This window comes from Labrus bergylta, chromosome 21 (assembly GCF_963930695.1).
Source record: "Labrus bergylta chromosome 21, fLabBer1.1, whole genome shotgun sequence".
Taxonomy (NCBI): Eukaryota; Metazoa; Chordata; class Actinopteri; order Labriformes; family Labridae; genus Labrus; species Labrus bergylta.
Window position 1 is genome coordinate 894,674 of NC_089215.1, and position 26,789 is coordinate 921,462.

The 26,789-nt window shown below is 45.7% G+C and overlaps 2 protein-coding genes across 9 annotated transcripts in view; both read left to right on the forward strand.

Moving 5' to 3' along the window:
- tcerg1l (transcription elongation regulator 1 like) overlaps nucleotides 1-2,247 on the forward strand; it is a 29,539-nt gene extending 27,292 nt beyond the window's left edge. Inside the window, exon 15 of the mRNA XM_020655864.3 lies at nucleotides 1,075-2,247. Coding sequence (XP_020511520.2) covers nucleotides 1,075-1,231 — 157 coding nt within the window. The 3' untranslated portion in view covers nucleotides 1,232-2,247. The remainder of the gene's footprint in view (nucleotides 1-1,074) is intronic.
- Nucleotides 2,248-4,173: 1,926 nt separating this feature from the next.
- On the forward strand, nucleotides 4,174-26,657 carry jakmip3 (Janus kinase and microtubule interacting protein 3). 8 transcript variants are annotated; one of them, XM_065949290.1, is made up of 25 exons: nucleotides 4,174-4,569; nucleotides 4,731-4,793; nucleotides 4,919-5,121; nucleotides 5,200-5,442; nucleotides 6,032-6,271; nucleotides 10,403-10,603; nucleotides 11,991-12,104; nucleotides 12,241-12,396; nucleotides 12,843-12,980; nucleotides 13,270-13,305; nucleotides 20,241-20,312; nucleotides 20,445-20,549; nucleotides 20,906-21,034; nucleotides 21,127-21,210; nucleotides 21,609-21,671; nucleotides 21,786-21,884; nucleotides 21,983-22,081; nucleotides 23,027-23,086; nucleotides 23,368-23,433; nucleotides 23,792-23,860; nucleotides 24,155-24,232; nucleotides 24,426-24,644; nucleotides 24,949-25,014; nucleotides 25,123-25,182; nucleotides 25,422-26,657. In XM_065949290.1, the coding sequence occupies exons 3-24, from the start codon at nucleotides 4,987-4,989 to the stop codon at nucleotides 25,171-25,173; spliced, it is 2,523 nt and encodes an 840-aa protein (XP_065805362.1). In that variant the 5' UTR covers nucleotides 4,174-4,569; nucleotides 4,731-4,793; nucleotides 4,919-4,986; the 3' UTR covers nucleotides 25,174-25,182; nucleotides 25,422-26,657. The 8 variants fall into 8 exon arrangements, with proteins under 8 accessions (XP_065805362.1, XP_065805361.1, XP_065805363.1 ...); XM_065949289.1 differs by lacking the exon at nucleotides 4,731-4,793; XM_065949291.1 differs by lacking the exon at nucleotides 4,731-4,793 and having other exon boundaries at nucleotides 23,027-23,080.
- The last annotated feature ends 132 nt before the right edge of the window (nucleotides 26,658-26,789 follow it).

The window sequence follows — 26,789 nt, forward strand, 5'->3', positions numbered from 1 at the left end:
GCAGGTAACATCACCTGCAGGTAACATCACCTGTAGTATCACCAGCAGGTAACATCACCTGCAGGTAGCATCACCTGTAGGTAACATCACCTGTAGTATCACCAGCAGGTAACATCACCTGTAGTATCACCTGCAGGTAACATCACCTGTAGTATCACCAGCAGGTAACATCACCTGCAGGTAACATCACCTGTAGTATCACCTGCAGGTAACATCACCTGTAGGTAACATCACCTGTAGTATCACCAGCAGGTAACATCACCTGTAGGTAACATCACCTGTAGTATCACCAGCAGGTAACATCACCTGTAGTATCACCTGCAGGTAACATCACCTGTAGTATCACCTGCAGGCAACATCACCTGTAGTATCACCAGCAGGTAACATCACCTGTAGTATCACCTGCAGGTAACATCACCTGTAGGTAACATCACCTGTAGTATCACCTGCAGGTAACATCACCTGTAGTATCACCTGCAGGTAACATCACCTGTAGTATCACCAGCAGGTAACATCACCTGTAGTATCACCTGCAGGTAACATCACCTGTAGTATCACCAGCAGGTAACATCACCTGTAGTATCACCTGCAGGTAACATCACCTGTAGTATCACCAGCAGGTAACATCACCTGTAGTATCACCTGCAGGTAACATCACCTGTAGTATCACCTGCAGGTAACATCACCTGTAGTATCACCAGCAGGTAACATCACCTGTAGGTAACATCACCTGTAGGTAACATCACCTGTAGTATCACCAGCAGGTAACATCACCTGTAACATCACCTGTGTGTCTAACTCAGTCCACCTAAGTCTACCTGTAACACCTGACCCCCACCTGGTCCAGAATTTAGAGATGACAACGAGATGGATGCTTGTAGGTGATGAAAAAAACCAATTAACAAACAAAAACTTAACATTACAAAAAACATACTTCAGCCAATCACATCCAAGCTCTGCACTGGCTTAGCCAATCACAGTGAAGCATGATGAAAACAGATTAACACTCACGTTGATGAGTGCTGGAGCCGATCAAAAATAATATGATTAATATATCACTCTGGTTCTCTGCAGATCCACCTTCAAGGCGTTCTGTGCGCGTTACCATGGAGACCAGCGCTTTAACGCCCTCAACAGGAAGAAGGAACAGGAAGTCCTCTTTCAGCATTACATCACATCCTTAAAGAAGCGAGACAAAGAGAACCGAGTCAGACTGAGGAAGATGAGATGAGAACCCGTGAGGTCCTGACCTCACAGATCCTTCCAGAGCAGAACTGATGGACCTCGACCAGGAACTTCCAAAACCTTCACACACAAATAAACAAAAACAACTTTTAAAAACATTTTCGGGAAGCATTTAAAGTAACCCTCAAGGACCTTCCAGAACAACGAGCTGCTGGTTCTGTGTCAGCAGGAGAAAGAGACGTCCAGGGACCAGGATCAGACTGGGACCAGGATCAGACTGGGACCAGGATCAGACTGGGACCAGGATCAGCAGAGGCTATGCACTGTTACAAGTGTCAGAACATTCAGAAGTGATAACAAAGTGAAGTTTTTTGCATACCCTCTATTCCATCTCATCTTCTGAACTGGTCCAGACCTGAACCTGGACCTGGACCTGAGGTAGACCTTCAAGAAGTACGCCAAGTTAAACTGAGCACAAAAAAACCCCCATGTCTGTCTGTCTGTCTGGATCAATCACACTCTATAAACTGATCTGATTTGTTTAAATGTGTTTGTAAACAGGTCTCTCCTGATTGGTTGAAAAGTATTTCTGTTAGTTTTGTGAGTGTGCTTGGATGTGTGTTGGTGAAATGCATTCTGGGAGATGGAGTTGGCTTCTGTTCCATCAGAGAACAGGAGGAACATAAAGCAGAATGTTCATACAGAATCTCGTTTACCTGCTCACTCTGACCTGATGATCTGATTGGTCCAGCCAAGCCACGCCTCCTCCTCCTGTACACCCGATCCGTGATGCATACAGACTGAACTTGTTCCTCTTCATGTCTTTAGTGTGATGTTTTTATTTCATAATGATGCTCTGAACAAACATGTTGCTGTGATGTAAGCCCCGCCCCCTCGTCTTTCAGCATTACGATAAGCTGTGATTGGACAGAATTTGTTTCCCTGTTACGATTGGATGTTTCTCAGTGTCCTGACTTCTTATTGGACGATGGCTGTGTTGTGTTATGAGTTTTCATTGGCTGTTGTTCATGACGTGTTTTAAATTAAAAACTTTCCACAAACTTTTCTTTGTTGATGTTGTTTACAGATTCACTTCCTGTCTTATCATGACCGTTTACACCTGAACGTGATGGTCACAGGTGTAGACCTGAAGCTAATGGGCTAATGTGTTAGCATGACATAATATTCAATATGATAAAACATTAAAATAATACCTCATGTTTTATATTGATGTGACTTTACTGATGAGACGTAGCTAAACCTCACTGATCGGCAGATTCTTGACAAACTCCTGACAAATGTGATCATATTATCTAAATATATCCCACAATGCAGTGCAGTGGTGATGACATCACCAACCATCACACAGACGGAGACGGCTCTGAAAAGTTCAGGTTGTGTTTCTTCAACCTGCATGCTCAGGTTGTCTCTCTCTCTCTCTCTCTCTCTCTCTCTCTCTCTCTCTCTCTCTCTCTATGTGTGATTCAGCAGCAAGCTGTTCTGTGTCTGTTGCTATGGTAACGAGAGGTCAGGTCAGAGGAAAACAATTATGGGAAATTTGCCAAACACAAACACACACACACACACACACACACACACACACACACACACACACACACACACACACACACACACACATACACACACACACACACACACACACACACACACACACACACACACACGCTGTCTGCAGTATAACATCAGACACATTCTGTCTGAAAGCGATGCAGGAAAACAAGTCCAGGTGTTTGTTACCTCTAAGTTGGATTTTTTCTCTTTTGTTTTGGGGGGGGGGGGTATATCAGGGAGAGAGAGAGGGCAATGACACGCGGCAATACTTTGACCAGCGGAGACAGAGATGCGTTTGACTCGACTGCTCCCATGGGAATGTGAGACAGGAGTTTGGGAATGGCCTCATGGCTCTGCTCTCACCGTGCGAGTGTGTGCAGTCTTACGACCAAAATATCAAACAGGTCAGGAAATCATCCGACCCATCAGGATCAGCTTATCACCTTTGTGTGTGTCAGTGTACACTGCACACTGACTCTGCATGTTCGGGCTGAATATGGCTTCACTTAAAAACTGTACTACTCAAAAATCGAGTCTGAACCGGGTACATTAAACTTTCAGCTTTAAATCGAGAATATGATTTAAAATCCTTCTCACAAAGCTCGCTCTCTTTGTCTGTCTCTGTCGCTCAATTTAAATTCAATCAACTTTATTCAAATGAATATTTTTATATAGTTCCCCACACACTCAACCATCAGTACGTTCTGTCTTTACATCATATTTTAAAGTTTAAATGTTTATGTTCTGTAAATTATCCCTGACCTTTATTTTGAAGGGACATTTATTCTTTATATCTCCTTGTTTTGTTTGAAGTAAAAATATTTTAGCGATATAAGATGTGTTGTCGAACATCAGGAGGCAGCTTTCATCTCCTCCTTGCACTTCCTGTCTGCTCGTGCTGAGGGGGGGGGGGGGGGGGGTTTGAATCCAGGTGCATACTGACACCTGGGGGCTGAGTACGATCACTGCAGCTGTTTCTGATCCTCTGCTGTAACACGATGAGGGGGGCATCAACATCAAACTACAACATCTGATGGACTACAAAACCCATAATCCATCCTCACCTGAGCTCTGACCCTGGTGATTCATACAGATGTATAAATCAGGTGATAGTGTGACGTCATCTGATCTGAGGTCATTTTTATCTTTACATTTGAGAATAGAGTTTAGAGTTTATTTATTTATTTTATTCATCATGTGAACAACTTAAACTCACCTGTCGGAGAGGTTTTAAGGTATGATTAAAGTTTGATAATAATCATAATGGTGGTAATGGTGAGGATGATGATGATATAATTATAATTACAATGGCGATAAAGGTGTTAATAATGATTTAATGGTGAAGGTGTAATGACAGGGATCGTCCAGCAGATGGCGGTGGAGCTCTGTGCTGCAGCTCTGTGTCACACTGAAGGATGCTGGGAGGAGGAAGAGGAGGAGGAGGATGACGGCAGTAGAGGCTGCAGAGATGCTAACAGCACCGAATCACACATACACAAACTTACACACACATACTGACAGCAGCTAACTGCTGACACACACACATACACACACTGGGAGAGAGAGAGAGAGAGAGACAGGTAATCAGAGAGAGAGGCAGTGAGACAGGTGGAGGCTGAGGCTGTCATCACACTCACACTCACACACTCACACACACACACACACAAACACACACACACACACTCAGTGAGCTGCAGTGAGGCTAACTGGTTAGCATGCTTAGGACAAGAGGCTAGCCTACAGACACACACACATAGACACACACACACTAACACACAAAGCGATGCAGTGTCCAAAGCTTTCTATTGGACGGTGAGTGATCTACATCTGTGTGTGTGTGTGTTCAGTAAAGCCAAATGTGGGTGTGTGTGTGTGTGTGTGTTTGTGTGTGTGCTGCATGTTGGATGGTGTTTGCATGTACGGCTGTTGGTTAATATTGGTTACCTGTGTGTTTCACGTGTCATCGGTTTCAGGTGATCAGGAAGTTGCCAACTAACTCACCAACTAACTACTAACCCTCCAAAGCCTGGATACTAGTAATCACACTACTTACTATCTTCACGATCATTACTGTCGTGACAACCGGAAGATGAAGTTCTGATGGTGAACACGGTGATGAAGATGATGGTCACTGTTTACATTGTGTCTGTATCTCTGACAGGTCTGGATGTAGTCCACCCTCTGATCGACAGACAGGTCATTAAGGGGCGGAGCCTGCAGGTGGAGGTGATGTCAAAGCGAGGGGCGGGGGCGCGGGGAAAGGGGGAGCGACCTGATGCCATGGCAACCCTTCAAGCAGCCAACGAGGAGCTAAGAGCCAAACTGACAGATATCCAAATAGAACTACAACAAGAGAAAAACAAGGTAAGAACTACAAATCCCATTCCTATTTGTGTCTGTTTAAAGAAGCTCTGATGTACTCAGAGTCCTGCGTGTCCTCAGGTGAGCCGCCTGGAGAGAGAGAAGAGCCAGGAGTTGAAGGCGGAGCATCACCGAGCGACCGTCGCCGTGACGGAGCTGAAGACCAAACTCCACGAGGAGAAGCAGAAGGAGCTTGCCGTAACCAGGGAGACGTTACTTCGGCAACACGAGATGGAGCTAATGAGGGTCATCAAGATCAAAGACGGCGAGATACAACGTCTGAACGGACTCGTGCTGACGCTGAGAGACGGATCCACCGACAAGGTGAGCCACCACCCCCCAGGTGTGAGGGGTAATTAAGCCTCTCCTCCTCAGGTGTGAAGGCTATTAAGCCCCTCCTCCTCAGGTGTGAGGGTTAATTAAGCCCCTCCTCCTCAGGTGAGAGGAGTAATTAAGCTCCTCCTCCTCAGGTGTGAAGGCTATTAAGCCCCTCCTCCTCAGGTGAGAGGGGTAATTAAGCTCCTCCTCCTCAGGTGTTGAGAGGTAATTAAGCTCCTCCTCCTCAGGTGTGAGGGTTAATTAAGCCCCTCCTCCTCAGGTGTGAGGGTTAATTAAGCCCCTCCTCCTCAGGTGTTGAGGGGTAATTAAGCTCTTTCTCCTCAGGTCCGTTGGGGTATTAGGCTGCACATCATCAGGTGTGAGGGGTAGTTAAGCTCTTTCTCCTCAGGTGTGAGGGTTAATTAAGCTCCTCCTCAGGTGTGAGGGTTAATTAAGCCCCTCCTCCTCAGGTGTTGAGGGATAATTAAGCTCTTTCTCATCAGGTCCGTTGGGGTATTAGGCTGCACATCCTCAGGTGTGAGGGGTAATTAAGTCCCCTCTCCCTCAGGTGACACTGTGTTCTGTGGTTGTTCAGGTGAGGAGCGCTTTGCTAGCAGAGGTGGAGGAGGCGAGGCGGAGCTGGGAGGCAGAGCGCTGTCGCCTCCAGCAGGAGGGGCAGGAGCTGCGAGGAGCAAAACGGAGTGCTGAGGAAGCTCTGACAGCTGCTCAACAGGCCAGCCAGGCCAGAGCAGCCGAGCTCCGATCTGCTCATCACCAACACCAGGAGGAGCTGAACCGAACCAAGAGAGACTGTGAGAGAGAGATACGCCGACTGGTACGAACACACATACACACATGCACACAGACGCACACACACACACACACACACACACACACACACACACACATGCACACAGACGCACACACACACACACACACACACACACACACAGCAAACATGTCTGTTGTTACTTTTTTGCATCACGTAAGCAGCAGTCTGTAGAGTCGTCCGTTCATTCTGTAGAGTCGTCCGTTCAGACTGTAGAGTCGTCCGTTCATTCTGTAGAGTCGTCCGTTCAGTCTGTAGAGTCGTCCGTTCAGTCTGTAGAGTCGTCCTTTCAGACTGTAGAGTCGTCCGTTCAGACTGTAGAGTCGTCCGTTCATTCTGTAGAGTCGTCCGTTCAGTCTGTAGAGTCGTCCGTTCAGTCTGTAGAGTTGTCCTTTCAGACTGTAGAGTCGTCCTTTCAGACTGTAGAGTCGTCCTTTCAGACTGTAGAGTCGTCCGTTCAGACTGTAGAGTCGTCCGTCCAGTCTGTAGAGTCGTCCTTTCAGACTGTAGAGTCGTCCGTCCAGTCTGTAGAGTCGTCCGTTCAGACTGTAGAGTCGTCCTTTCAGTCTGTAGAGTCGTCCTTTCAGACTGTAGAGTCGTCCGTCCAGTCTGTAGAGTCGTCCTTTCAGACTGTAGAGTCGTCCTTTCAGACTGTAGAGTCGTCCGTCCAGTCTGTAGAGTCGTCCTTTCAGACTGTAGAGTCGTCCTTTCAGACTGTAGAGTCGTCCGTTCAGACTGTAGAGTCGTCCGTCCAGACTTTAGAGTCGTCCGTCCAGTCTGTAGAGTCGTCCATTCAGTCTGTAGAGTCGTCCGTTCAGACTGTAGACTTGTCCGTTAAGACTGTAGAGTCATCCGTTCTGACTGTAGAGTCGTCCGTTCAGACTGTAGACTTGTCTGTTCAGACTGTAGAGTCGTCCTTTCAGACTGTAGAGTCGTCCGTTCAGTCTGTAGAGTCGTCCGTTCAGACTGTAGAGTCGTCCTTTCAGACTGTAGAGTCGTCCGTTCAGACTGTAGAGTCGTCCGTTCAGTCTGTAGAGTCGTCCGGTCAGACTGTAGAGTCGTCCGTTCAGTCTGTAGAGTCGTCCGTTCAGTCTGTAGAGTCGTCCGTTCAGACTGTAGAGTCGTCCGTTCAGTCTGTAGAGTCGTCCTTTCAGACTGTAGAGTCGTCCTTTCAGACTGTAGAGTCGTCCTTTCAGACTGTAGAGTCGTCCTTTCAGTCCGTTCAGACTGTAGAGTCGTCCGTTCAGACTGTAGAGTCGTCCATCCAGACTTTAGAGTCGTCCGTTCAGTCTGTAGAGTCGTCCTTTCAGACTGTAGAGTCGTCCTTTCAGACTGTAGGGTCGTCCGTTCAGACTGTAGAGTCGTCCGTTCAGACTGTAGGGTCGTCCTTTCAGTCTGTAGGGTCGTCCGTTCAGACTGTAGAGTCGTCCGTTCAGACTGTAGGGTCGTCCTTTCAGTCTGTAGAGTCGTCCGTTCAGACTGTAGAGGCGTCCTTCCAGACTGTAGAGTCGTCCGTTCAGTCTGTAGAGTCATCCGTTCAGTCTGTAGGGTCGTCCTTTCAGACTGTGGAGTCGTCCGTTCAGACTGTAGAGGCGTCCTTCCAGACTGTAGAGTCGTCCGTTCAGTCTGTAGAGTCATCCGTTCAGTCTGTAGAGTCGTCCTTTCAGACTGTAGAGTCCTCCGTTCAGTCTGTAGAGTCGTCCTTTCAGACTGTAGAGTCGTCCTTTCAGACTGTAGAGTCCTCCGTTCAGTCTGTAGAGTCGTCCTTTCAGTCTGTAGAGTCGTCCGTTCAGACTGTAGAGTCGTCCGTTCAGACTATAGAGTCGTCTGTAGAGTCGTCCGTTCAGACTGTAGAGTCGTCTGTAGAGTCGTCAGTTCAGACTGTAGAGTCGTCTGTAGAGTCGCCAGTTCAGACTGTAGAGTCGTCTGTAGAGTCGTCAGTTCAGACTGTAGAGTCTTCCATTCAGTCTGTAGAGTCGTCTGTAGAGTCGTCAGTTCAGACTGTAGAGTCGTCTGTAGAGTCGCCAGTTCAGACTGTAGAGTCGTCTGTAGAGTCGTCAGTTCAGACTGTAGAGTCTTCCGTTCAGTCTGTAGAGTCGTCTGTAGAGTCGTCTGTTCAGACTGTAGAGTTGTCTATAGAGTCGTCAGTTCAGACTGTAGAGTCTTCCGTTCAGTCTGTAGAGTCGTCTGTAGAGTCGTCCGTTCAGACTGTAGAGTCGTCTGTAGAGTCGTCTGTTCAGACTGTAGAGTCATCTGTAGAGTCGTCCGTTCAGAATGTAGAGTCGTCTGTAGAGTCGTCTGTTCAGACTGTGGAGTTGTTCATTGCTCAGATGTGAAAAAATTTATTCTTTATCCATAAACTTTCTTGACACGTGGACTTCCTGTTTCCGCCTGCAGCTTCCTGTGTAAAGTTTGAAAAATATTTAGAATTTGTTTTGTTTCATGACTGAACAAAAAAACTGGAAGTTGATTAAAATCAGTTTTGAAAAAGACACTGGACAATTTTCAACATTCTTTAACACAAACCAGAGTACACAAAGGTTAGACTCTGAGCAGCTGGGAAATGAAAGTGGTTTAATAAACTGAATTTTTTTTTTTTTGCATCATTAAAGTGTTATCAAGATTTTATTCTCTTGTTTTCATCTTGTATTTGTCACATTTACAGTTTAAGATTGAAGCTCTTTGGTTTGAGTTGTTAAGGAAGATGTTTATGCTAGAAACACAGAAACAGACGTTTATTTTCTCCACACTGAAGAATGAATGAATCTTTATGAACACAAAACAACGAGACTGAGAGGCTCACAAAGAACAGACGGAGTCAGACACAGACTGGTACAGCAACACGATAACACACAATGAATCTACACAAGGCACACTGAATTTTCATACCATAAAGACTCAATCATTGAGGTAACTGTATGAAGAAGCTTTAATGTTTTCATTATCATGAATTAGTGGACATTTACACCTCTTTTTTAGATAGAGAATAATTTAGTTACCATGGTGAGACCATTCTATAATGTTGTAATGGAACGGAGACATTCTTCATTTCTCCAGAAAAACAAAAACAAACCTTTGACTCTGCAACAGGAAATATTTCTTCTCAGATTATAGAGCGCTACAGGTCAGCTAGCTCACCGTGGTCATCCTGAAGCCGAGAGCTGAACCTGAAGTGTTAACCTCGGGTGTTGTTCTATGTCAACTCAGATTGATGTGGTTCTGGTCTGCTCCTTAGCTCAGTTCTCCTTCTCTGATTAATTAAAGTTGGGTTCAGGTAGGTTTACCTCAGGTACAAGCAGAAACCTTGGCTGCAGTTCCTCATGTGTCCACTTGAGGCCGGCTCCAAGTGACATGAAAGTCACATTCAAACTCCATTCAAACAAAATGCTGTTTTTTTTACAGCCTGAAACAAAAAATAGATTTTGGTTGGGTGGGCTTGATTTCACGGTTTGTCAAGATGCTTAAAACCCGCCTCAGCTCCAGTTCTCAGCCTGTTGTTAGGTTGACGGAAAGTTAGGTTGAGACAGCATTTCCATCTGGCGACTGTCACAGGCACGCTGCAGTAACAGATGGGTGATGTCACTCAGCATTTACTATGCTCAGGTATCACAGGTAAAGAGAAGTTGTTTACTACCTGATGTGCTTCCTTTTTTTGGTGATGATGTCATTCAGGGAGATTTTATCACAGATTAAATGAAACAGAAACAGGGGAGGAAGAAACAGAATCACCTGAGCTGCAGGTTCATCTTTACCTGTTTAACATTCAAAAACTGAAACTGATCCTTCTGACCCCGCGTCTTACCTGTCTGACTGCCCCGCCCCCTTACCTGTGTGTCTAACCCCGAACCTAACATGTCTGCCTAACTCCGCCCCTTACCTGTCTGACTGCCCCACCCCCTTACCTGTGTGTCTAACCCCGCCCCACATATAACCTCACCTCTGTCCCCTCTCCAACCTGTCTCTCTGTCTTTCACTTTTCTTACTCTCTATGTACCTGTCTGTCTCTCTGGACCATGTGTCCCTACCTACCTGTCTGTCTTTCTGTACCTGTGTGTCTCTCCCCACCTATCCGTCTCTCCCTACCTGTCTGCCTCTCCCTACCTGTCTGTCTCTGCCCACCTGTCTGTCTCCCTTTAGATGGATGAGATAAAGCTGAAGGACAGAGCGGTCAGTGTTTTGGATAAAGCCCTCGGCCTTCAGGCTGGCCACGCCCACCGCCTCCAGCTGCAGACTCAGGCTGCAGAGCAGCAAATCGCAGTCCTGAGAGATGCCCAGAGGGCGGGGCTTACCCCTCCTGGCCAAGGCCCTAACCCCGCCCCTAACACTTCTGCTCACATTGTAAGCCCCGCCTCCTCCTGCTTGTTCTGCATGATTTAAATCTACTTCCTGTCACTGTTTGACATCTGAGTTTTATCCATGGCATCCCATCTCAAGCTCCGCCTTCTGCAGAGTCATAATGACATCATCAAACATGTGACCAATGCTTGACTAATCTAAACCATCCAAACACTCAGAACGTCATCACAAAGATGGATCCTCTTCTCCTCTGTTTCCCATAATCCTCTCATTTATTGGAATCGTTCAGCAGGCAGGGTTTCTTCTTCTGCTCACAGTTGCATTAAAGAACAGAAAGTTTATACTGCCCCCTGGTGGTCAGAAGTAATAAGACCATCTCTGCAGCATCTCTACATGTGAGCTGAAACTTTGAGCTGTTTCTGTATGACCAAAAATGTAAACATCACGTGTTGTTTTTTTAAAAAGATAAACATTTTCTTTCTGCGTTCTGCAGCAGCGACCATGTTTGATTTTTAAAAATGAAGCTCAGGTGTGGTGCTGGTTTGCCTTGGTCAGTAGGTCAGGTGCCTCATGTTCAGAGCTCATAGTCCTCGTCACACCTGTCCCAGGTTCGACTCCCTGTCCTGATGCTGATTGATGCATGTCGCCCACCCTCTCTCTCTCTCTCCAAACACTTCCTGTCTCTCTGTCTCTGTCTGTCAAAGATTCCTAAAACAACACAGTTGACAGGAGACTACTCAGGTGTTTCCTGACTCTGACTCAGGTGATGCTGTATTGTCTCATTCATTTACATTTTGTAGATTCCTCCTCGTTCTGACTGTAATCATCTTGTACAGGTGTGTGCTTTTGTTGAAGCTTCAAGTTAAAAAAATCTCCATAATGACCTCCATGACTTCCATCACTGCAACAAAAAGCTAAACTTGTGATTTGACACAATAAGAATTTGAAGTTTTAAGACAATGGAGAGCAGCCACTAAGTCTGACAAACAAAGCCAAATATGAGGGGAGACACAGAGTGTCACAGCCAACCCTATCATTCTGTCTTCAGCCCAGGGAACGAGCTAAATGTTGTTACATCTACAGAGATAATACAATTCTATCACACCACTGTAGTATCACCACGACAACTACAATGACCACTGCACTTCTTTTGAAACGACCAGCACTCTTACTTTGTCTGTTATAACTTTGTAGCCCTGCTGCTTATGATAAACATGATCCAGAGTAAATATGGTAATTAAATATGGTGTTCATAACACAGCACATCATTGACCGTCTGTGAAGTTCTGTGATTGGACGGCTGTTGGTGAAATGCTCGTTACACCCCTTTAGTGATTTTTTCCCCACACGTCCTGTAGACATTTTTTTGTGTGTATATGTGTGTGTGTGTGTGTGTGTGTGTGTGTGTCTGTGTTGTTGTGTGTCACAGACTCAGGAGGATCGGGACACTCGCAGGTTTCAGCTGAAGATCGCTGAGCTCAGTTCGGTCGTCAGGAAGTTGGAGGATCGAAACGCTCTGCTGTCTGAAGAACGCAACGAGCTGGTACACACAAACACACACCTTACATGGGATTCTAACCCTGACCATTAAACGGTGATAAGTATTTTTTTTACACATTTGTAGTAGTTTGTGTATTTTATAATTTGCGTACTTCCTGTGTTGTGTCTTCCCGGTGCAGCTGAAGCGCCTGCGGGAGGCGGAGTCCCAGTTTCTTCCTCTCCTCGATAAAAACAAGCGCCTGAGCCGGAAGAACGAGGAGCTCGCTCTCGCTCTGCGTCGCCTCGACAACAAGCTCCGCTTCGTCACCCAGGAGAACATGGAGATGGTAACTATGGTAACCTGAAACCCTGTACTCTTGTATCCATAACACACCTGGAACAACACAGTCTGAGAGCTGGGTCAGTCCCAGTCTAACCTGTAAACCTGCAGACCATGACCAGTTCACCTGTAGGGTCGGTCTGTTTAAATAAAGAACTAATGAAAAAAAAAATGTTTTATACTAAATTCTAAATGGAATTATTTCATTTCACATTTTGTTATATATTTGATTATATGTGAGACTTTGTATGAAATTATGATTGTGTTCTTTAATAACAGTACTCACAATCAGTGACATCATCATACAGCACTATGACATCATCATACAGCGGTGTGATGTCATCAATCCAGCTGTTCAGAACTCAGCCTACTTTGTCCATTTTGAAAACCTCTAGAGTTCTGCAGACAGGAAGTGACATCACTGTCAGGTGACCTCAGGTGTGTTTTTTTGATGTTTCACAGAGGAGGCCGAGCTCTCTGAACGACCTGGATCGCAGCCACTCCTCCAGTTACCATGGTTACAGCCAGGACGACAGCGAGATGGAGTTTCTGCGCTTACAAGTCCTGGAGCAGCAACACATCATCGAAGACCTTTCCAAGGTGCAAACACCGCCAAGAAATACTACAAATACTTCAAACACTGCAACTATACTGCAAATACTTCTTTAATTACTGCTGTGCTACATGTAGCCTACTGCTAACACCACTCTAAATACTGCTAACACTTCTACTAATAAAGCTACTACTTCAGATACTTTAATGAATGCAGTACGTCTACTACAAAAGCATATCATTGAAATGGTTTCTGAAATCTAAAATAGCAGGAGGCTTAGGCTGCTTGATTCAAGTAAAGAAAGTGAAGTTAAAGTAAAACGGTTTGTGCTTTCAGGCTCTTGAGACGGCCGGTTATGTGAAGAATGTTATTGTAAGTATTTAATCAGCTGCTGTCATGAGCCTACTTTGTTTTTTAGTCTGTACTTTGATCAGTTCGTCCATCGGTGTGAAACAGTTTGTGTTTTTAACAGAAGACGTGCAGGAAGAGACACAGCTAACAGAGACACAGCTAACAGAGACACAGCTAACAGAGACACAGCTAACAGACACACAGCTAACAGAGACACAGCTAACAGAGTCACAGCTAACAGACACACAGCTAACAGACACACAGCTAACAGAGACACAGCTAACAGAGACACAGCTAACAGAGACACAGCTAACAGAGACACAGCTAACAGAGACACAGCTAACAGAGACACAGCTAACAGAGACACAGCTAACAGACACACAGCTAACAGAGACACAGCTAACAGAGACACAGCTAACAGAGACACAGCTAACAGAGACACAGCTAACAGAGACACAGCTAACAGACACACAGCTAACAGAGTCACAGCTAACAGAGACACAGCTAACAGAGACACAGCTAACAGAGACACAGCTAACAGAGACACAGCTAACAGAGACACAGCTAACAGACACACAGCTAACAGAGTCACAGCTAACAGAGACACAGCTAACAGAGTCACAGCTAACAGAGTCACAGCTAACAGAGTCACAGCTAACAGAGACACAGCTAACAGAGACACAGCTAACAGAGACACAGCTAACAGAGACACAGCTAACAGAGACACAGCTAACAGACACACAGCTAACAGAGACACAGCTAACAGACACACAGCTAACAGAGACACAGCTAACAGACACACAGCTAACAGAGACACAGCTAACAGAGACACAGCTAACAGAGACACAGCTCACAGAGACACAGCTAACAGACACACAGCTAACAGACACACAGCTAACAGAGACACAGCTCACAGAGACACAGCTAACAGACACACAGCTAACAGACACACAGCTAACAGAGACACAGCTAACAGACACACAGCTAACAGACACACAGCTAACAGACACACAGCTAACAGACACACAGCTAACAGACACACAGCTAACAGAGACACAGCTAACAGAGACACAGCTAACAGAGACACAGCTAACAGACACACAGCTAACAGAGACACAGCTAACAGAGACACAGCTAACAGACACACAGCTAACAGACACACAGCTAACAGACACACAGCTAACAGAGACACAGCTAACAGAGTCACACAGCTAACAGAGACACAGCTAACAGAGACACAGCTAACAGACACACAGCTAACAGAGACACAGCTAACAGAGTCACAGCTAACAGAGTCACACAGCTAACAGAGACACCGCTAACAGAGACACAGCTAACAGAGACACAGCTAACAGAGTCACAGCTAACAGAGTCACAGCTAACAGAGACACAGCTAACAGACACACAGCTAACAGAGACACAGCTAACAGACACACAGCTAACAGACACACAGCTAACAGAGACACAGCTAACAGAGACACAGCTAACAGACACACAGCTAACAGAGACACAGCTAACAGACACACAGCTAACAGAGACACAGCTAACAGAGACACAGCTAACAGAGACACAGCTAACAGAGACACAGCTAACAGAGACACAGCTAACAGAGCTAACAGACACACAGCTAACAGAGACACAGCTAACAGAGACACAGCTAACAGAGACACAGCTAACAGAGCTAACAGACACACAGCTAACAGAGACACAGCTAACAGAGACACAGCTAACAGACACACAGCTAACAGAGACACAGCTAACAGAGTCACAGCTAACAGAGACACAGCTAACAGAGACACAGCTAACAGAGACACAGCTAACAGACACACAGCTAACAGAGACACAGCTAACAGAGACACAGCTAACAGACACACAGCTAACAGAGACACAGCTAACAGAGACACAGCTAACAGAGTCACAGCTAACAGAGACACAGCTAACAGACACACAGCTAACAGAGTCACAGCTAACAGAGACACAGCTAACAGACACACAGCTAACAGAGACACAGCTAACAGAGACACAGCTAACAGAGACACAGCTAACAGAGTCACAGCTAACAGAGTCACAGCTAACAGAGTCACAGCTAACAGAGACACAGCTAACAGAGACACAGCTAACAGAGACACAGCTAACAGAGTCACAGCTAACAGAGTCACAGCTAACAGAGACACAGCTAACAGAGACACAGCTAACAGAGACACAGCTAACAGAGACACAGCTAACAGAGACACAGCTAACAGAGACACAGCTAACAGAGACACAGCTAACAGAGACACAGCTAACAGAGTCACAGCTAACAGAGACACAGCTAACAGAGACACAGCTAACAGAGACACAGCTAACAGACACACAGCTAACAGAGACACAGCTAACAGAGTCACAGCTAACAGAGTCACAGCTAACAGAGACACAGCTAACAGAGACACAGCTAACAGAGACACAGAGACACAGCTAACAGAGACACAGCTAACAGAGACACAGCTAACAGAGACACAGCTAACAGACACACAGCTAACAGAGACACAGCTAACAGAGTCACAGCTAACAGAGACACAGCTAACAGACACACAGCTAACAGAGTCACAGCTAACAGAGACACAGCTAACAGACAAACAGCTAACAGAGACACAGCTAACAGACACACAGCTAACAGAGTCACAGCTAACAGAGACACAGCTAACAGACAAACAGCTAACAGAGACACAGCTAACAGAGACACAGCTAACAGAGACACCGCTAACAGACACACAGCTAACAGAGACACAGCTAACAGAGTCACAGCTAACAGAGACACAGCTAACAGAGTCACAGCTAACAGAGACACAGCTAACAGACACACAGCTAACAGAGTCACAGCTAACAGACACACAGCTAACAAACACACAGCTAACAGAGACACAGCTAACAGACACACAGCTAACAGACACACAGCTAACAGAGACACAGCTAACAGAGTCACAGCTAACAGAGACACAGCTAACAGAGTCACAGCTAACAGAGACACAGCTAACAGACACACAGCTAACAGAGTCACAGCTAACAGAGACACAGCTAACAGACAAACAGCTAACAGAGACACAGCTAACAGAGACACAGCTAACAGAGACACCGCTAACAGACACACAGCTAACAGAGTCACAGCTAACAGAGACACAGCTAACAGAGACACAGCTAACAGAGACACAGCTAACAGAGACACAGCTAACAGACACACAGCTAACAGAGACACAGCTAACAGAGTCACAGCTAACAGAGACACAGCTAACAGAGACACCGCTAACAGAGACACAGCTAACAGAGACACAGCTAACAGAGTCACAGCTAACAGAGACACAGCTAACAGAGACACAGCTAACAGACACACAGCTAACAGAGACACAGCTAACAGACACACAGCTAACAGAGACACAGCTAACAGAGACACAGCTAACAGACACACAGCTAACAGACACACAGCTAACAGACACACAGCTAACAGAGACACAGCTAACAGACACACAGCTAACAGAGACACAGCTAACAGACACACAGCTAACAGAGACACAGCTAACAGACAAACAGCTAACAGAGACACAGCTAACAGACACACAGCTAACAGAGACACAGCTAACAGACACACAGCTAACAGAGACACAGCTAACAAACACACAGCTAACAGAGACACAGCTAACAGAGACACAGCTAACAGACACACAGCTAACAGACACACAGCTAACAGACACACAGCTAACAGACACACAGCTAACAGACACACAGCTAACAGACACACAGCTAACAAACACACAGCTAACAGAGACACAGCTAACAGAGACACAGCTAACAGACACACAGCTAACAGAGACACAGCTAACAGACACACAGCTAACAGACACACAGCTAACAAACACACAGCTAACAGACACACAGCTAACAGAGACACAGCTAACAGACACACAGCTAACAGAGACACAGCTAAAAGACACACAGCTAACAGAGACACAGCTAACAGACACACAGCTAACAGAGACACAGCTAACAGACACACAGCTAACAGACACACAGCTAACAGAGTCACAGCTAACAGAGACACAGCTAACAGACACACAGCTAACAGAGACACAGCTAACAGAGACACAGCTAACAGACACACAGCTAACAGAGACACAGCTAACAGACACACAGCTAACAGACACACAGCTAACAGAGACACAGCTAACAGAGACACAGCTAACAGAGACACAGCTAACAGACACACAGCTAACAGACACACAGCTAACAGACACACAGCTAACAGACACACAGCTAACAGACACACAGCTAACAGAGACACAGCTAACAGTCACACAGCTAACAGAGACACAGCTAACAGACACACAGCTAACAGAGACACAGCTAACAGAGACACAGCTAACAGACACACAGCTAACAGAGACACAGCTAACAGACACACAGCTAACAGACACACAGCTAACAGACACACAGCTCACAGACAAACAGCTAACAGAGACACAGCTAACAGAGTCACACAGCTAACAGAGACACAGCTAACAGAGACACAGCTAACAGACACACAGCTAACAGAGACACAGCTAACAGAGACACAGCTAACAGAGTCACAGCTAACAGAGACACAGCTAACAGAGACACAGCTAACAGACACACAGCTAACAGAGTCACACAGCTAACAGACACACAGCTAACAGAGACACAGCTAACAGACACACAGCTAACAGAGTCACACAGCTAACAGTCACACAGCTAACAGACACACAGCTAACAAACACACAGCTAACAGAGTCACACAGCTAACAGACACACAGCTAACAGACACACAGCTAACAGAGACACAGCTAACAGACACACAGCTAACAGACACACAGCTAACAGACACACAGCTAACAGAGACACAGCTAACAGAGACACAGCTCACAGACAAACAGCTAACAGAGACACAGCTAACAGACACACAGCTAACAGAGACACAGCTAACAGAGTCACACAGCTAACAGAGACACAGCTAACAGAGACACCGCTAACAGACACACAGCTAACAGAGTCACAGCTAACAGAGTCACAGCTAACAGACACACAGCTAACAGAGTCACAGCTAACAGACACACAGCTAACAGAGTCACACAGCTAACAGAGACACAGCTAACAGAGACACAGCTAACAGAGACACAGCTAACAGAGTCACACAGCTAACAGACACACAGCTAACAGACACACAGCTAACAGAGTCACAGCTAACAGACACACAGCTAACAGAGTCACACAGCTAACAGACACACAGCTAACAGACACACAGCTAACAGAGACACAGCTAACAGACACACAGCTAACAGAGTCACAGCTAACAGAGACACAGCTAACAGACACACAGCTAACAGAGTCACAGCTAACAGAGACACAGCTAACAGACACACAGCTAACAGACACACAGCTAACAGACACACAGCTAACAGACACACAGCTAACAGAGACACAGCTAACAGACACACAGCTAACAGAGACACAGCTAACAGACACACAGCTAACAGAGTCACAGCTAACAGAGACACAGCTAACAGAGTCACACAGCTAACAGACACACAGCTAACAGACACACAGCTAACAGACACACAGCTAACAGACACACAGCTAACAGAGACACAGCTAACAGACACACAGCTAACAGACACACAGCTAACAGACACACAGCTAACAGACACACAGCTAACAGAGACACAGCTAACAGACACACAGCTAACAGACACACAGCTAACAGAGACACAGCTAACAGACACACAGCTAACAGACACACAGCTAACAGAGACACAGCTAACAGAGACACAGCTAACAGAGTCACACAGCTAACAGAGACACAGCTAACAGAGACACAGCTAACAGAGACACAGCTAACAGAGACACAGCTAACAGACACACAGCTAACAGAGACACAGCTAACAGAGACACAGCTAACAGAGACACAGCTAACAGACACACAGCTAACAGAGACACAGCTAACAGACACACAGCTAACAGAGACACAGCTAACAGACACACAGCTAACAGAGACACAGCTAACAGAGTCACAGCTAACAGAGACACAGCTAACAGAGACACAGCTAACAGAGACACAGCTAACAGAGACACCGCTAACAGACACACAGCTAACAGAGACACAGCTAACAGAGTCACAGCTAACAGAGACACAGCTAACAGAGACACAGCTAACAGACACACAGCTAACAGACACACAGCTAACAGAGACACAGCTAACAGAGACACAGCTAACAGACACACAGCTAACAGAGACACAGCTAACAGAGACACAGCTAACAGAGACACAGCTAACAGACACACAGCTAACAGAGTCACACAGCTAACAGACACACAGCTAACAGAGTCACACAGCTAACAGAGTCACACAGCTAACAGTCACACAGCTAACAGACACACAGCTAACAAACACACAGCTAACAGAGTCACAGCTAACAGAGACACAGCTAACAGAGACACAGCTAACAGACACACAGCTAACAGACACACAGCTAACAGAGACACAGCTAACAGACACACAGCTAACAAACACACAGCTAACAGAGACACAGCTAACAGAGACACAGCTAACAGAGACACAGCTAACAGAGTCACACAGCTAACAGACACACAGCTAACAGAGTCACACAGCTAACAGAGTCACACAGCTAACAGTCACACAGCTAACAGACACACAGCTAACAGACACACAGCTAACAGACACACAGCTAACAGACACACAGCTAACAGACACACAGCTAACAGAGACACAGCTAACAGAGACACAGCTAACAGAGACACAGCTAACAGAGACACAGCTACCACAGCATGTAACATGAATTCACCTGAAGATAAAGTAGAATCGTAAAGTTTTAGAACTGTCTGATGAATATAGTTCTGTAAATATTAGGAATCTGATGTTTACTGTGTTGCTGTGTTGCTGTGTTGCTCAGGAGAGAGACATGTTGTTGAGATACAGACGGCAGGACTCTGTGAGGAGGAAACGAACCATCAGAGCCTGCAGGGTGAGAACAACAGCTGCTTTTACTACTATACACAATATGATATGAAATACTAGTGTTTGTGATTTGATGAGTGTTTATGTGTGTGTGTGTGTGTGTGTGTGTGTGTGTGTGTGTGTGTGTGTGTGTTTGTAGGTTATTGAGACGTTCTATGGTTATGATGAGGAAGCCTCGATGGACTCTGATGGATCGTCTCTTTCATTTCACACGGACAGAACTCCAGATACTGAACCGGAGGAGGTACACACACACACACACACACACACACACACACACACACACAAACACGATCCACACAAATAGGTTATAATGTATATAAAGAATACACAGTTCACTTCTCCAGTGTTTAGACTGTGTCATTATTGTAAAAATGTATATTTATGTTGGAAGCTAACGCTATGCTTTGGTTGTACGTCTGCACACACTCTGTCAGTGAGAGCAGAGCCACGAGCATCTGAAATAACCATGGCAACAGCAGCCTGCCTGTTTGATGTCTCTTCACCCTCCTTTAGATGTGTTGACATTCCACCATGATTTTCATACAGTCGTACAGTGTATGCGCGCCTTTACTGGTCTGACTTGTTTGTGTGTCTCAGGTGTGTGTGCGTGAGGACGGGGAGCTCCGTTACCGCCAGTTGACTCAGGAGTATCAGGCACTGCAGCGAGCGTACGCCCTGCTGACGGAGACGAGCGGAGGGAACTACGACCCCGAGAAGGAGATCAAAGTGAGCCCGCCTCTGAGCAAGGCAGCGAGTTGATGGTTGTGTTCTGTGTACAGGACGAGGCAGCAGGTTGATGGTTGTATTCTGTGTTTCAGACCAGAGAGCAGCTGCTGAGTGAAATCAGTCGATATGAGTGCAGAGTTGTAGATTTGGAGTCAGCTCTGAAACAACAAGGACTGGTAACATCACACACACACACACACACACACACACACACACACACACACACACACACACACAATTATGTTACCACAGTAGCTATATACATATGTGCAGCATTTCTTCAATTATCTGTGTCCATGGTTAAAACGCTAACGAGCTGATACTAAAACTATGACATCATCAGTCATGAATTTATGACACTGTTTGTTTACATGAGCTGCTCCTCCAATCAGACCGTAGACTTATCTGTGACATCACAATCCCAGCTGATCAGGTGTATCTCTCTTTCCATCTCTGCCTGTCTCCACCTCTCTCTCTCTACCTGCCTGTCTCCACCTCTCTCTCTCTACCTGTCTGTCTCCACCTCTCTCTCTACCTGTCTGTCTCCACCTCTCTCTACCTGTCTGTCTCTCAGGATGTGAAGTGGGTGGAGGAGAAGCAGGCGCTGTATCAGAGGAATCAGGAGCTGGTGGAGAAGGTGTTTTAAATAAAGATTATATAAACATCTACAACGACACTATCACTATGACAACCTGACTCTGACTCTGTGTACATGTTAACCTTTGACCTGTGTACCTGTGTCATGGCTCAGGTGCGTCAGATGGAAGGTGAAGACCTGCGTCTGAAAAATGACATTCAGGATGTCAGAGATCAGAACGAGCTGCTGGAGTTTCGTATTTTAGAGCTTGAGGTAAAAAAAATAACAAATAAAACAAATAACAACAGCAACGGTCATAAGACAAAAGAGTAACACTGACTTTCTCTCTGTTTCCATGGTAACCATTGTAGGAGCGGGAGAGACGCTCACCTGCCATTAGCTTCAATCATTACCTTTTCCCAGAAGGCCTCAGTCCTCTGCAGATCTACTGCGAGGCCGAGGGAGTCACTGTGAGTAACAGCACACCTGACTGAAACACATGAGATTCACCTGAGCACACCTCTAGACTCACCTGAGTTAGAGCCCTGTAGACTCACCTGAGTGAAACACCTGTAGACTCACCTGAGTTAGAGACCTGTAGACTCACCTGAGTGAAACACCTGTAGATTCACCTGAGCACACTTGTAGCCTCACCTGAGTTAGAGACTTGTAGACTCACCTGAGTTAGAGACCTGTAGACTCACCTGAGTTAGAGACCTGTTGACACACCTGAGTAACAGACCTGTAGACTCACCTGAGCACACCTGTAGACTCACCTGTGCACACCTGTAGACTCACCTGTGCACACCTGTAGACCCACTTGAGTTACAGTCCTGTAGACTCACCTGAGTTAGAGACCTGTAGACTCACCTGATCTAGAGACCTGTAGACTAACCTGAGTTAAACACCTGTAGACTGACCTGATCACACCTGTAGACCCACCTGAGTTAGAGACCTGTAGACTCACCTGAGTAACAGACCTGTAGACCCACCTGTAGACTCACCTTTAGACCCACCTGTAGACCCCCCTGTAGACCCACCTGAGTGACAGACCTGTAGACTCACCTGAGCACACCTGTAGACCCACCTGTAGACTCACCTGTAGACTCACCTGTAGACTCACCTGTAGACCAACCTGTAGACTCACCTGTAGACTCACCTGTAGGCTCACCTGTAGACCAACCTGTAGACCCACCTGTAGACTCACCTGTAGGCTCACCTGTAGACCAACCTGTAGACTCACCTGTAGACCCCCCTGTAGACTCACCTGAGTAACAGACCTGTAGACTCACCTGAGCACATCTGAGACTCACCTGAGTGAAACACCTGTAGCCTCACCTGTAGACTCACCTGAGCACACCTGTCTGATTGATGACATGACTTCCTGTTGATGTTCGGTGACGTTTGTTCCTCAGGAGATTGTGATCAGTGAGCTGATGAAGAAGCTCGACATTCTGGGAGATAACGCCGTAAGTGTATGTTCAATTTCTTTTGTACATGTTTGTGTTTCAAATAAAGTTTAAATAATGCTGTGCATATTGTTGACATGTTGTTGACGTGTTGTTGTTGTTATTGACATGTTGTTTACATCATTTTGTTGAAATGTTGTTGAAGTGTCGTCGTCATGTTGACTTGTTGTTGGCTATCGGTTGATGTGTTGTCGACCTGTTGTTGTTGACATATTGTTCACATGTTGTTGATGTATTGTTGTTGTTGTTGTTGAAATGTCGTTGACCTGCTGTCGTGTTTTCTGCAGAATCTGTCCAATGAGGAGCAGGTGGTGGTGATTCATGCCAGAACTGTGCTCACTCTGGCAGAGAAGGTAACAGACACACCTGAACACATCTGCACACACTCCTGAACATAAACCTGATTACACCTGCTCAGAGCCACAGCTTCCTCTAGACCTCCCTGATGCCCAGACTGCTGTCCCCACCCACACCCTGACGATGACCCTGTCCTCCAAGTACACCCATCACCCCCTACCACCCAGTCAGCAGCAGCCGGCTCCTGCTGAAACCACTTCCTGTAGCCTTTCGTTTCTCCACATACTCACCTAGCAGTTGATCACAATCTGGGTCCCCCCCCCCCCCCCCCCGCTCTGTCCACGCCCCCTGACTCTCTGCACCTCTCTGTCTGTCTCTTCCTGTCTGTCCATCTGGACCTGTCTGTGTGCTCAGTGGTTGGAGTCCATCGAGGTGACCAAATCGGCTCTGCAGCAGAAGATGTTGGACATCGAGAGTGAGAAGGTAAAACAAAAACACTGCAGTGATGGATGACAGTCTCAGAAACATCCTCCTCTTATGTTTCATGGTTTTGTGTTTTATGAGTTTATTTGATTAGGATGTTTTTAAAGATCAGTGATAATAAAGTGTTTGAGGTAGAACTGAAACAAAGAAACTGCAGCTTTGTTCAGTGTGTTTGTTAGAGTCACACCTGAACCTCTAATAGTGACCCCTGACCTCTGAGTGTTGGATTTAGGATCTTGTGTACCTGTTGCTGTTATTGACTTGTTTACCTGTTGTACCTGTGTTTGGTTTCAGGACCGCTTCAGTAAACAGAAGGGTTACCTGGACGAGGAGCTGGACTATAGGAAGCAGTCGATGGATCAGGCACACAAGGTCAGAGAGCGGAGACAACAAAAAGGAAAAAAAACACGGTTTTGGTTTTTGAAATAATCAATAATTAATAATAAGAATAATAATAATAATAATTAATAAGAATAATAATAATAATAATTAATAATAATAATAATAATAATAGTAATTAATAGTAAGTGCTTTTTGTGATCACATCAAAACCCGTTTCTCACAGAGGATCCTGGAGCTGGAGGCCATGCTGTTTGAAGCTCTGCAGCAGGAGGAGGGGCTTAAGATGGAGGAGGGTCGTCTGTCGGAAACGCTGACGGAGGATGAGAGGGAGGGGCTTAGGAGAGCAATGGACCAATGGAAACGAACGTTGATGTTTGAGCTGAGAGAGAGAGACGCCCAGATCCTCCGAGAGAGGATGGACCTACTGCAACTCATGCAACAGGTAAACATGTAAATAACAGGTAAACATGTAAACAACAGTTAAACATGTAAACAACATGTTAACATGAAAACAACACATAAACATGTAAACAACATGTAAACAACAGGTAAACATGTAAACAGGTAAACATGTAAACAACAGGTAAACATATAAACAACATGTAAACAACATTTAAACAACAGGTAAACATGTAAACATACAAATATACTTTAATTGTTTCAGTTTAATTTATAATTGTGTGTTTGCATGGGCTTGTGTGTGTTGTTTGTGTGTGTGTGTGTGTGTGTGTGTGTGTGTGTAACAGAGGAACAAGGACCTGGAGGAGTTTATTGAAGCACAGAAGCGACAGATTAAAGAGCTGGAGGAGAAGGTAACTCTACTGGACTGATAGGGTCATCACTGCACTCCATTACCATGGCAACACATCTACACTGGTTTTTATGACCTCCACCTGACGCTTTAATCTTTTGTCTTTCAGTTTCTGTTCCTGTTTTTATTTTTCTCTTTGGCATTCATCCTGTGGTCCTAACAACAGCAGGTGAGTCAAACGGGATTCAGGTAACTCTGTGCACACCGAGACCTGTTGTTGTTGTTGTTGTTGTTGTTAAGATTTATTGTGTACACAAAGTGAAATCCAGGCACACAGGGTTTCACCCTGTCTACAAGACAGATACAGGTGTTAAAAATACAAGTGTTTTGGTTCAGGTGTTGAGAGTACAGGTGTTGACAGTACAGGTGTTGACAGTACAGGTGTTAATGATGTGTTGTGTGTTCTAGAGTCCACAGGCCTCCACAGTCCAGCGGCTGAAATCCCGGCGCTCCGGCTCCTTCAGGATCAGACCGAAGGATCACAGGACTTAGAAGGTTTCAGGGTTAAAAAAACCAGCAGCGGACTGACCTATGACCCACCTCTGGCTGCCTTCGGCCGACTCTGGAAGTTCACCGTCACAGAAGTAGAATGAAGACCAGAGAGTGGTTTCCATGGCAACACAACAGATGACCGTTGTCTTTGAGAGAAGCGAAGACTGTACCTTGGTACCATGCTAACTAGCCCGTTAGCTACTTTTAGCTGCTCCTGAGATGTAGCCGACAAACACGTCGTGGCCTGCTGGGCTAAAATGGTGCTAACTTCACACAGCGTCAGCTCGGCTAGCTTGTGTTTTATCAATGCTAGCTAAGTTAGCTGAGTTTGCACAGTCGACTCCGCTGGTGGACTTCAGTGTTGAAGCGGTGTAAATGGATAAACTGACTTGTTTGAGCTGGAGGGACAGTTTGGTTGAAACATCAGAATCTGGTTTTCTCCTTCTTGTCTGCTCGGGGATAAGTTCAGATCAACTTAACTTAAATCCGATTGGCTGTAGAGAGCTCCAGCTGTACTCATGGACCTACGGTTACCATTAGTAACCACGATGTAACTGAATCATCCCGGGGACCAAAAAGTGACCAAGGGCCGATGTCTTCATTAGGAGGTGTGATGGAGGTCAGAGGTCAGAGCTGCTACAAGAAAAGGCACCGTCGAGACAAAGCATGAAGTTTGATTTTAAAAAGTCTGAAACTGTTTTAAACCCGGTTCAGTTTTTTTTTTACCTGGTTTATTTCTTAACCTGGTTTTACTATCCCGAGACCTAAACTGGAGCAGATCAGAACGAGGAGAGATTTCACAGGAAGGTTCGTCAGCAACAAAACAAAACCTTTACATATATTATATCATAGTATATTATATTATATTATATTATATGAGCACTCTTTATTGTCCTCACTGGAGTGGATAAGAGTAAATGTGGAGTAAAGAGAAAGTGTTTGATTTTGTCTGTGTGGATTTCTTTCCCTGTCGGTGTTAAAACTGAAGCAGCTTCAGAAAAACCCGATGAATCCGTTGACGTTTTAAAAACTGTTGTTATTTTATTATTCAGATGATATTTTTCTATCTGCTGCGAGTCTGTGTCAGTGAACATCTGAAGAGTCGACACTTCGATTACAGATTAAAAATGGTGGAAATGAGTCTGAAGACGACGCTGTGTCTGTGTTCTTTTTGTTGTTGTGAGTGAAGGGCGGGTCGGTTGCATGTCCTCTCACCACCTGCAGAGGGCGCCAACAACCCAGATCCGTCACAGTGCAGAGGTCTGTACTAGGAAGCAGGTTATC

Bases quoted from the DNA above. Each gene is read 5' to 3' on its own strand.
- jakmip3 (XM_065949290.1), top strand. From the start codon at position 4,987: ATGTCAAAGCGAGGGGCGGGGGCGCGGGGAAAGGGGGAGCGACCTGAT. The intron at 10,604-11,990 runs GTAAGCCCCGCC...TGTGTGTCACAG, and splicing joins CTAACACTTCTGCTCACATT to ACTCAGGAGGATCGGGACAC. The intron at 25,015-25,122 runs GTAACTCTACTG...TTTGTCTTTCAG, and splicing joins TTAAAGAGCTGGAGGAGAAG to TTTCTGTTCCTGTTTTTATT.